The 12,241-nt window shown below is 37.8% G+C and overlaps 1 protein-coding gene across 3 annotated transcripts in view; it reads left to right on the forward strand.

Moving 5' to 3' along the window:
* LOC109696653 (A-kinase anchor protein 17B) overlaps positions 1-12,241 on the forward strand; it is a 68,311-nt gene that overhangs the window by 50,693 nt on the left and 5,377 nt on the right. For 2 of the 3 annotated variants that reach the window (XM_074063858.1, XM_074063857.1), the window contains exons 3-5: positions 6,899-7,667; positions 9,363-9,493; positions 11,162-11,429. In XM_074063858.1, coding sequence (XP_073919959.1) covers positions 6,899-7,667; positions 9,363-9,493; positions 11,162-11,429 — 1,168 coding nt within the window. The remainder of the gene's footprint in view (positions 1-6,898; positions 7,668-9,362; positions 9,494-11,161; positions 11,430-12,241) is intronic. The other variant, XM_074063859.1, reaches the window with a different exon arrangement.

Genomic DNA, 12,241 nt, shown 5'->3' on the forward strand with positions numbered 1-12,241 from the left:
AGAGACGGTATGGAGTGACTTTGAATTCAGACTGCACAGAATTTGAGTTTTCACTGCAGGTTAAAAAAACTGTTTTAGGCTTGTGATAACATCTCCAGGCTGTTTCCTTTTCCCTGATCTCTGTTATTTAGCTAACTTTGCTAATAAGTGTAGAGGCAAGGAAAATAAGGTGGCCAGATGACTAGAGAAAGTGACCAGGTTCTCTGAAAATCTCTTAGAAACATTCTGGCATTGAGAGCATGTTGAGTGAAATATTGTAGTAAAGTTATATGTACAAGATACTACTAGAATGCATGTTGTGTAAGTGTAATTGAATAACTATAATTTTAACGGTTAAAGGAGCTCCTAGTCATTTCAGTAGTGCTGCTTTTAATCACAAGGCTTGAAGAAAGATGTGTGCTTATAGACATAGAGGTTGGGAAGGCCAGGGTGGAACATAACAGAACATGAGAATAGTTTTTAAAAATCTTTATTGCATTGACTTTTTGGTAATTTATAGAGGTCATAATTATAGCATTCTATGTCATGAGGGCCTGGTTAATACTAGGCTCTTAAACCTTTGTTGAATAAATTAATCTGTGCATGTGACAATGACTGGTGAAAATGATGGAAATATTACTAATAAATTCTACCATCACTGTCAATTAAAGCAGACTTACTAAAAGGAAAGTGAGAGGGCAAATTAGGTTGTTCTAAAGTCAGTCATAGCCTAATAACTTGATTTCAGTGATTCTGCCTGTTTTGGTAGATCTATTTTGGTTAATATATAATTTTCTGTATGGTATGTAATTTTAAATGGATTATATGCTTGAACAGGTTTATTTTGCTTTACCAGGGTTAAAACAGGGATGCTATGGGGAGAAAAATACAAACCTTTCATACCTATTTAAGAATGAAATAGGTTCCTTTAATAGCTTTAACTAGGTAAGAATTGGCACATTAACCTTGGAATTGAGAAAGTATTCTGATTTAGAGGGAAGCACATGTTAAAGTTTAATATTGTATGAGTATTTTCCAGAAATATCTATTTTTATTATGCTATAATGATTTGAACATTTTTCAGCTAAACCAGTGGTTGCTGAAGGCAGGGGAAGGATTACCAAAGGGCACAAGAAAATTCTTGATCATGGTGATAGTCTCACATGTGTGATTACATATGTCAATACTTATCAGAATGTATACTTTTGATACATGTGCAGTTTATGTTATAAAGCATGTGGCTAATTGTATATAAATTATGTCTAAACAAAGCATTTTTGTGGTTCTGGCGACGGAATCCAAGGCCTCTCGCATGCTAGGCAAAGCACTCTACCACTGAGTGATAACCCTAGCCCAAATCAATAAAGCAGTTTTTAAAAATAAGTTCTCTGACCTGTGATGCAGCTGTTATTGCTGTTGCCACTGTTATTTTCCCACTCAAAGTGTATTCTCATCTCTCAGGCTTCAGTCGTAATTTGCACAGTTTTCAGTTGTGGGGTCAGATGCCTATAGGCATTTATAGCAATAGCAGATAGAGCAGTGTCTTTGGAGGAAGGAGATTGCTATTATAATCATCTATTTTAATGTTTTTTGAGATAAGTTTATAAATTGCTTCTTTTTAATAGCTTGTTACTGTCATGTGTTTCCTCTCTTTAATTAAAAATCTTTAGTATAAAATTAACACATGCTTATTGTAAACATTCAAAAATTGAAGCAATATGAAGCATAAAGTGCTAGGGATGTAGCTCAGTGGTAGAGCACTTGTTTAGCATATGTGAGGCCCTATACTCCATCCCCAGCATAAATAAATAAATAAATAAATAAATATGTAAAATAAAAAGGTAAAGCCCCTCCAGTATTCCTAGGGGAAAGACTGTTAACAATTTGATGTACATCTTTTCAGACTTTATATATGTATACAGCCATACATGTTTGTTTATATTCTTTTATGAATTTATTTGTATAGCTTTTACAAAAATAGTTATATTGTACATTATTATTCTGCAACTTGCTTTTTATGTTTTCCTCTAAAAAGTATCATGGGCATTCTTCCTTGTCAGTAAGTACAGCTCTACCTCCCACTCCATCCTTCCCCTCTTTTTTAATTCCTCCTCCTCCTCCTTTACTTTTCTTTAGTTTTTGGTCTGAGGCCTCCTTAAGGAAGAAGGGTCATGATGGCAATTAATTGTGGTGCATCTGTGTGCCAGGCACTATAGTAGTTTTCAGTGGCATTGCTGTAGCATGAGAAAGTATGAGAAGAACAAATGTCACAGTATGTTGTTGTTGTCATTGGGAAATAGGAATTAGAGTTATGAAGGTTTTACAGAGGCAATTTACTTTTTAAAAATTGTTAATTGGCACTTAATAATTTAAATTAAATTAAATTGACATATAATAATTGTATATATTTATGGGGTATACAATATATAGTGATCAGATCATGGTAATTGACATATCCATCTCCTCAGACATTATTTCTTTATGTTAGAAACATTCAAAATACTCTCTACTGCCTACTTTGAAATAATAGGCGTTATTCCTCCTATTTAATTGTACCCTGTACCCATAAGCCATCTTTTCCCCATCCTCTCTCCTCTCTCCTTCCCAGCCTTTGATAACTACCATTTTACTCTACTTCTCATCTATTTCCTCATCTAAGTGAGAACATGCATTATTTGCCTTTGTATACCTATATTATTTTACTTAACGTAATGTTCTACAGCAGCATCCATGTTGTGGCAAATCACAAGATTCCATTCCTTTTTAAAGGTGGAATAATATTCTTGTGTTTGTACTCCACATTTCTTTACTCATTTATCTATCAGTGGGTACCTAGGTTGATTCTGTATCTTGGCTGTTGTTAATGGTGCTGCAGTAAACATGGGAGTACAGGTCTGTCTTCAGCATACAGATTTCATTTACTTTGGGTACATACCCAGTAGTAGAATTTCTGGATCATATGGTAGTCCTATTATAGTTTTTTGAGGACCCTCCATACTGTTTGCCCAAACCAATGTGCTGAAGTGTTTCCCCTATTTTTTCTTCTGGTTGTTTCATAGTTTCAGGTCTTACATTTAAATCTTTGATCCATTTTGAGTTGACTTTTGAATATGGTGAGTCACAGGAATCTAAGTTTCATTTCTCTGCATACAGATATCCAGTTTTTCCAAGATCATTTATTGAAGAGACTTTCTTCCTGGAGCCTTTGTCAAAAATCACTTAACTTTAAATACACAGATTTATTTCTGGATTCTTAATTTTGTTCCATTGTTGTATGTGTCTGTTTTTATATCAGTGCCATGCTTTTTGGTTACTACAGTTTTGTAGCATGTTATAAAGTCAGGTATTGTGATGCCTCCAGCTTTGTTGTTTTTGCCTAGAATGGCTTTCACTATTCAGGATCTTTTGCAGTTCCATATAAATTTTAAGAGCATTATTTTCTGTTTTTATGAAGAATGTCTTTGGTATTTTTGATAGATACTGCATTGAATCTGCAAATCACTTTGAGTAATATGGACATTTTAACACTATTAGTCCTTCCAATCCATGAACATGGGATATATTTCCATTTGTGCGTATGTCCTCTCTAATACCTTTCATCAGTGTTTCTGTTGTGTGTTTGCTTGCTTGGTGATACTAGGTTTTGAATTCAGGGTTTTGTGCTTGCTAGGCAGGCACTGTACTGCTTGAGCCATGCCTCCTTTTTGATCTGGTTGTTTTGGAGACAGGGTCTCATTTTTTATCCAGGCCAGCCTGGACCTCAGTTGTCCTTTTTTAAGTTTCCCTGCCATTGGTGGGATGACAGACATGCACCACCACTCCCAGTTTTTTTCTATTGAGATAGGGTCTTGCAAACTTTTTGGGGGGTGGAGCTGGGGAGGAGCTGTTGGCCTGGAACTGTGATCCTCCTGATCTCAGCTTCCTGCATAGCTTAGAATGAAAGGCAAGAACCACTGCACCCAGCTCTTGGTTGACATGGGGTCTCACAAACTATTTGTCTGGGCTGGCCTTGAGCCACAAGACCCTTCTGATCTTGGCCTCCCAAATAGCTAGGATTACAGGTGTGAGAGCCACCAGCATCCGGCTTCACCAGTGTTTTATAATTTTCATTTGTAGAATTTTTTCACCTCCCTTGTTAAATTTATTCCTAGGTGTTTTGTAAAAAAATTATTGGCATATTATAGTTATACCAGGGATAGATTGTGAAATTTGCTAAAACGCTTACAATGTATCTTAGATTCACCCCCTCCATCATTCTCTGTCCCCCTCCCCATTCTTATTTATTTATTTATTTTTGCCATACTGAGGCTTGACCTCAGAGCCTACACCTTTCTACCAGCCCTTTTTTGTGGTGGGTGTTTTCAAGATAGGGTCTCAAGAAATATTTGCCTGGGCTGGCTTTGAATCATGATCCTCCTGATCTCTGCCTCCTGAGTAACTAGGATTACAGGCGTGAGCCACTTGTGCCCAGCTCCCCTTCCCCTGTTCTTAGAATAGTTTCAACAGGTTTCATTTTCATACAGGAGTACATAATATTTCCATGACATTCTCTGGCCTTCACTCTTTCCTTATGCTCTCCCTTCTCCCACTGGTAACCAACCCTGGACAGGGCTTGTTTTGCCTTCCTGTGCTTCACTTTTTTAAAAAAGACATTTTTGTTTGTTTATGATGATTATACAGGGAATTTCATTGTGACATTTCCATGTACATATGTGTTTTACCCTAAATTGGTTCATCTCCTCCATTATTCTCCTTTCTACCTTAATCCCCTTCTTGTGATTTCAGCAGGTTTGAATGTTCCATAGTCATACTTGTATAGAAAGTACATCAACCATATTCACTATCTTTACTTTCTTCATTTACCCTCCCCCTCCTTAGAAATGTTACTGATTTTTGTGTGTTGATCTTGAGTTTTGCAACTTTACTGAATTTATGAGTTCTTCTTTTTGGCAATGCTGAGGTTTGAAATGAGGGCCTTTGCCTTGCTAGGTAACTGTTTTGCCACTTGAGCCATATCCCCAGCCCTTTTTAATTTTTAGGTCTTTTTTTTTTTGGCAGTACTGGGGTTTGAACTTGGGGCCTCACACTTGATAGACAGGCGTTCTACCACTTGAGCCACTCTGTCAGCCCTTTAGGTTATTTTTTAGATGGGGTCTTATTTTTTTTCTTGGCCTGGGCAGTCCTGGGACCATAATCCTCTTACATATGCCCCCTGTGTGGCTGGGATTACAGGTATTAAACACCTCACCCTGCTTATTTGTTGAGATGGGATCTGGATAACTTTTTGCTCATGCTGGTCTTGAACTGTGATCCTCCTGAGTAGCTCAGATTATGGGTATGAGCCACTGCACAACTTAATTTATCAGTTGTAACACTTTCTGTTTTGGTGGAGCTTTTAGGCTTTTCTACATATAAGATCATATTGTCTGCAAAAAGGGATGCTTCAACTTCCTGAACTTTTTCAGTTGATGGGACTGGGGTTTGAACTCAGCTTTGTGCTTGCAAAGTAGACCCTCTACCACTTGAACCACACTTCCAGTGCTAGTTCTGTATAGTCATCCATTTATCCAACATTTTGATTCTATGTGATTTTTAATGATTTCTAAATACCAAATCTAGGGGCTGGAGGTGTAGCTCAGTAGTAGAACACTTACCTAGTATGTGTGAAGGCCTAGGTTCAATCCCCAGCATCACAAAAATAATTCACAATAAAAGAATTTTGGAATTGACCTCAATTAAGGCTATTTAGAAAAATGTAACACAGACTTTGAAATCATTTTAAGAGAGGTAATATTTAAAATGCTTTTTGCCACCTGGTATATTTCCTTTGGGGTGGGGGGTGTCTGTTAAGGTCTGCTCACTCCTCCCCCCACCTTTTTTTAAACAGTGCCAGAAACAAATGCAGGGCATTATGCATGCTAAGCATGCTACATTCCTTAGCCCTCTTCAGCCCATTTTAAAACAGATTGTTTATACTTTTACTGTTAAAGTTTAGGGGTTCTTTGTATGTTTTGGATGATAGTCCCTTGTTTGATAGATCTTTTACGAAAATCTTTTTCCAGTCTGTGGCTTGTTTTTCCATCCTCTTGACAGTATCTTTTGCAGAGCAGATGTTTTAAATTTTAATGAACTTTAGCTTATCAATTATTTCTTTCATTAATCATGCCTTTAGTGTTACATCCAAAAAGTCATTCTCATGATACCCAAGGTCATACAGTTATCCAGTTGTTCAAGTTTTATTTGTTGAAAGGACAAATGGTTTGCTCCATCATATTGTCTTTGCTCCTTTTTTCAAAGTTCATTTGACTATATTTGCGTTGGTCTGTTTCTGGACTCTATTATGTTCCATCAATGTATTTGTCTATTCTTTTGCCAATACAAAATTGTCTTGATTTCTGTGGCTTTATGTAAGTCTTGAAGTCAACTTTGTTCTTCAATATTGAACTAGCTATTTCCTTTCCATATAAACTTCAGAATCAAGTTTTTAATCCTCAGAGTAATTTGCTGAGATTTTTTAATTGGGATTATGTTGAATCTATAGATCAAATTTGGACTCTTCTTATCCCCATAACCACATATCTAGTTCTTTGATATCTTTCATCAGAGGGTTGTAGTTTCTCTTGTATCGATAGGTCTCGTGCATATTTCTAATGTAAATGTCATCATATTTTAACGCTTAAATTCTATTTGTTCCTCGCTGGTCTATAGGAAACTATTTACTTTTTGTATTAACCTTGTATCCTGCAACCCTACTGTAATTATTTATTATTTCTAACAATTACAAGATATTATTTTATTCTACCCATATTATACTTTCCTCTGTCAGTTGGATCTAAGTCCAGCAATGGTAGCACCATTTCACAGCCCAAATCTGTGTTTTGCTCCATTTGTATTAAAATTTTCTCTTTTGTCCTGTAAGGTTGTGTGAGGACACCATGACAGTCACGGTGGTGTATGATAACTCTGAGGCAACAGAGCTCTGTGCAGCTCAACACCTCTACCTCAAGCCTATAGCAAAATTAATGATCAACGTATTGCTCCCAGAGTGTATAGAACCTGTGAGGCCCTTCTCTAACTGGGAAGTTCTTGACCAACTGAAAAGCCTGATTTGCCCTGACCAGTTCACCACAGTTCGGCTCTCCAAGAGTACAAAAGACTTCATCCGTTTTGAGGGTGAGGCTGAAACTCGAAGTTTGGTTCAGATCCTGAAGGCAAAGTTACATGGGAAGATCATCAAGCTAAATGGTTTGAAAACAGATTTAAAAGTAGTGGCTACAGATGCCCAGGGAGAGTGGGAGCACTTCCCCAAAGAAAAAGAAGCTTCTGTGAGTGATGAGGCTGAAGAGCAGGACCATGATAAGAGCCCAGATTCCATATATTTTGAAGGCTTGCCCTGTAAGTGGTTTGCACCTAAAGGTTCCAGTGGGGAGAAGCCATGTGAAGAGATCCTTCGGGTAGTCTTTGAAAGTTTTGGGAAGATCAAGAATGTGGATATCCCCATGCTTGACCCCTACAGAGAAGTGATGACTGGTGGCAGCTTTGGGGGTTTTAGCTTTGGCTTGCAGACATTTGAGGCCTTTATACAGTACCAGGAGTCAACTGACTTTATAAAAGCCATGGAGTCCCTTCGAGGAATGAAGCTGATGCTTAAAGGAGATGATGGGAAAGCTCTGGCATGTAACATTAAGGTAGGAAGTATCCAGACCTTATTTTCCACTGTTCAGATGATCCTGAGTCAAAGCTGGAAGGAAGCATCTAGAATAAGTTTCTTTAGATTTCACCAGGCTCTGATCAATAGCTATTGTAAAGACTCATGTTGTCATTAATAAATGGATGTTTAGGAAGAAAAATAATCCTTATTTGAGCACCCAGTCTTCTTCTATCAGGAATACTGCCAGCTATGATTTTAAAGTAATGTTTGTTATGATCTGGGGCTCTGCTCCAGCTTCTTGAGGGGATTAAAGGATTGTTTGTGCCCCCTGTGGAACTATCTCCTATACTTATTATATTTGACAAGTTTCTGAGAGGGGGATACATGCAGTTTGAAAACACGAGGAGAGCCATTCACTCCCTCATTATTCCTGGGGTCACAACTATATTTTCAGCATGTATATCAGGTAAACTGCTGAAACATAATCCTAAATGAACTTGGATCCATCTGATCATCTAACTTCATTGATGTCTGCATGCTTTGGTCAACTACTTCTTGAAGTCTTAACTCAGCAGTGGAAAAGATGTGATTAACCCTCCTTTTTCTCTAAATTAGTCTTTAGCATGAATTCGGACTTTCAGCTTCCATTGTATGAGTATACATGTGTGTAGCCACTTGTGTTAAAATGTGTATATTTAAATTACGAGCTACTCAATCAGAAAAAAGTTAATAGTATAATGATTACCCATATAACTGCTGCCAGCTTAAAAAATAAAACATTACCAGTAAAATGAGAGTACACTCCCTGTCCATATACCTATCCTCAGTCCCTTTTCCCTCCCCTCACAGGTAACCATTTATTTACCTTTTATTATTTTCTGTGATGCTAGGGATCAAACCCGGGGCCTTGCACGTACTAGGCAAGTGCTCTATCACTGAGCTATATCCCCAGCCTCTGCCTCCTTTTAGTATTTAAACAAATCCATTTATTGTAGTATGACTTTCACTTTATTTCAGGATTTGAAAAGTAGTTTAATAATCATGATAGTATGATCTTATATCTCATTAGTTCAGTTTTCTTGCGTCTTTGTCTCCTTGCTCCCCAATTCCTTACCATGCTTGTTGACTACTTTTTGTCATTAGTGGTTTTTAAAAATACATTAGCTTGGCTGGGTGCTGGTGGCTCATGCCTGCATTCCTAGCTACTTGGGAGGCTAAGATCAGGAGGATCATGGTTCAAGGCCAACTCAGGCAAATACTTCATGAGACTCCATATCCAAAATAACCAGAGCAAAATGGACTGGAAGTGTGGCTCAAGCTGTAGAGCTCCTGCTTTGCAAGCAGGAGTTCAAACCCCAGTCCCACCAAAAAAAAAAAATTAACTCAGGTGATTTTTTTTAATCTGGCCTGTGCCTATATACTGGCACTATAAAGCTGCCTATGGCCATATGTGAAGCCCCTTGAGGTTTTCTTTTATATTTTTATTGAGGTACAATTGATAAATTATATAAAGTTAAGGTGATGATTTGATATACTTGCTGGTGCCCACAAGTACTGCTCAGCTGGCAGCTGAGAGACAGTCAAGCAGTATGAGTTCTGGGATGCAGGAAGGACATTTTTAATGCATTTGGTTTGAGTTGCCATGTACCGTTTCGCTTTTATCTCTCTGGCTTGGGATATACCCTGTGAGCTAAAAATCTTTCTGATAAAACTTTAAACTGTTTGGGGGCAGGTCATGTTTGATAGAACCAAACACTTCAGTGAAGGAGCTATAAGAAAGAGAAATCAGGAAAGGCTAAAACTACAAGAGTTGGAGGAAGAAAGGAAGAAAGAAAAGAAAAGAGAAGAGGAAATAGCTGAAAGGTGAGTAAACCAATTTTAACAAAGATGGTTTTTTCTTTTGGTTTTTGGACTAATATAATCCCTTTGGTTGAATAGCTAGACTTGATAGATAACATTGAGGTGGAGGGGCAGGTATTGGTACAGATGGAAAGCTCCATTAAGGCTGTTATTAAACAAAATGGCAAAATGGTTGAAAACAAGAGCCTTTGAAAAAATATGGCTGTAGAGGAGAGCAAGTAATGAGGAACAATGCAACTAGCCAGGTTAAGGTGTCTGGGGCAAAATAATATTTAAAAAGAACCAGGAACTCTTTTTGTTGTGCTGGGAGAAATGGAACCCAGAGCCTTGTGCATGCTAGGCAACCTACTCCACCATTGAGCTACATCCCTAGTTAGAACCAGAAGCTTTTATAATGAAAATACTAACCTACCCAGTTAGAAATGTTGCCAGTTTACCTATGATTTAACAATAATTACCTAGTGCACTAACTTAAAAAGTTTAATATAGGTCTGGAAAAAGATTTTCTTCTATAAAATGATCAATAATCAAAGTAACCCATGGAGAAGAAAGTTAAGGATTGTTGGTACCATTTTTCTTGTTAAGGAACTTCCATATTTATTGTTTTGGGCTTGTCATTGTTTCCTAATTTTGGAGCTTGAGACTAGAAAGGACTATTGGGTGGCCAGATATTTGCTATGCAGGTACAGATAGGCAGGGCAGAACTATAGGCTCTGAAAACCAGTTTTACCTCCTGGCCCCTCCTCTTGCATGTAAACTATAAAATTCAAAAAAGGGAATAAGAGTACCCTTTCAGATGCCACTTACTTTGGCTGGTGGGGTGACAAGAGCTACTTAAGGTTACATCTAGGAAACCTGGCCAGAGCTTGAGATCAGTCAAAGTACTTTTCTCCTCCAAATTCTAATGGAGAACATCCCTTTTAGATAATCTTCTGGCTTTTGGCTAAGTCCTTCTTTTCCCTCCCCACGTTCCCATAAGGGCCTAACTGAGTTAATTCTAAGTTTCAGAAAAAAAAGGGTTAAGAAAACCCTGCATTCTCCTAAGCCAGTATGTTTTTATGATAGCATCTGTGTTAAGTAATATGTGCCAAGGACCAGTTTTCTCCCTGAAGATTTTCTGAGTATCTTGACTCATCTTTATTTGCCTGTGTGAAACCAACCTTCAGAAGATTTGATCTCAAGAAAAGTAAAATTACCTTGAAGTCTGGGTCCTGTAGTACCTGCTTGTGGTTTGAGAATGTGAAGGGCAGGGATTGCTTCTTTGAATTTCATTGCTTGCTTGCTTCTTCCTCTTCCTTCCTCCTTCCCTCCCTTCCCCTTCCTTCTCTTCTTCCTTTTTTCCCTTGCTTCTTTCACCTTTCTTTCCCTTCCCCTCCCTTCCCTCCTTTTCTTTTTTCATTCTTTCATTTCTGCACAGAGTCTCCTTTACATTCTTATATTTGGCCAATGAAACTGTGTGCCCTTTTCCCTTGACTGATACTTATGTTTTTTGTTTGTTTATTTTGGTTTGGTTTTTATTACAAGTTGTCAATGCCAGGTCCTTGGGAATATCAGTAATAGATTCCTGGAAACATAAATCATCTGTCCTCCCCTGTTGGGAAGAAAGAGGGAGATGGAGATCAAATGCCTAATAAATGCCTTTTGAATGGTTTAATCTTAATCATTGTCCAGAAAAAGAAAAGATGAGGAGAGGAAAGCCCAGGAAAAGAGGAAGAAGGCCAGGGACAGGAGGCGAGTCCTGAAGGAAAGGGACAGACACCGGCAAAGGAAACAGAAGGTGAAAGCCAAACCTGAGGCATCTCAGGAGCCTGACTCTTCAGAGGAGTGGGAGGAGAGGAAGTACCTGCTGGCTCAGAAGCGGGTTGAGGCCCTTCGTTTACTACGGGTACTTCTGAAGAACATTTCAGTAAGGCTATTTCCCAGTGGTTCTTCAATTTTGGTAGGTACTAATCTTTCTGAGCCCCAACCTTTGCATATAAGCACTGGCCTATTGAAAATCAACTCTATGGAAGCCTCATGGCATTCATTGGGGCTACTTTTAAATTGATTTACCTCTGATAACCCCAACTTTGGAAGTCCAAAAGGGATCTCTACATTCTCTAAAGTAGTTGTGTCTCAATTCTGCCACCCCCCCACAGTACTTGTATTTCTAAACTTCAGGATGCTGTTAACTATTATACCATACTATTTAGCTAGTTTATCTACTTTTTCCTAATGGATGTGACAGAAAAATGCCAGGGGAAAGGAATGGATGAATGTGGGTATTAGGTCTGTAGTCTTCTACTAACTTTACTTGCCTATTCATCTGTACTGGGTTTAGATGAGAAGGGAGAGCATTGAATGTTGTTAAGTTTATGTTAGCCTAATCTTGAATTATTTGGTAAGGAATTCCTTATCTCACAGGGTAATTATTTTGTTTGCAGAATTTCATTTTTGGAAGGTATTTCTTTCCCTTCCTGAACTTTTAAAGACAGCCAGACTCAGCAGATGTCCTGGATTAAAAGCTCGAAGAACTCCCAAAGTGTTGATTTAAAATCCATATTCAGTTTTTTATATATGAAGAATGAATTCCATTGCTATTCTGTATAGTTAGTTTTATGACTGTTTGCCATCTTGGCCTCTTTCTCATTGGTGTGGACAATTAAATTTAGTGAAATCAGAATTAGAAAAATCTCACACATTTATAATGAATGGATCTTTTTTATTATAATAGCTGGATCTTTTTTAGTTTATTTTAGTGACAGCCAAGAG

This window comes from Castor canadensis, chromosome X (assembly GCF_047511655.1).
Source record: "Castor canadensis chromosome X, mCasCan1.hap1v2, whole genome shotgun sequence".
NCBI lineage: Eukaryota > Metazoa > Chordata > Mammalia > Rodentia > Castoridae > Castor > Castor canadensis.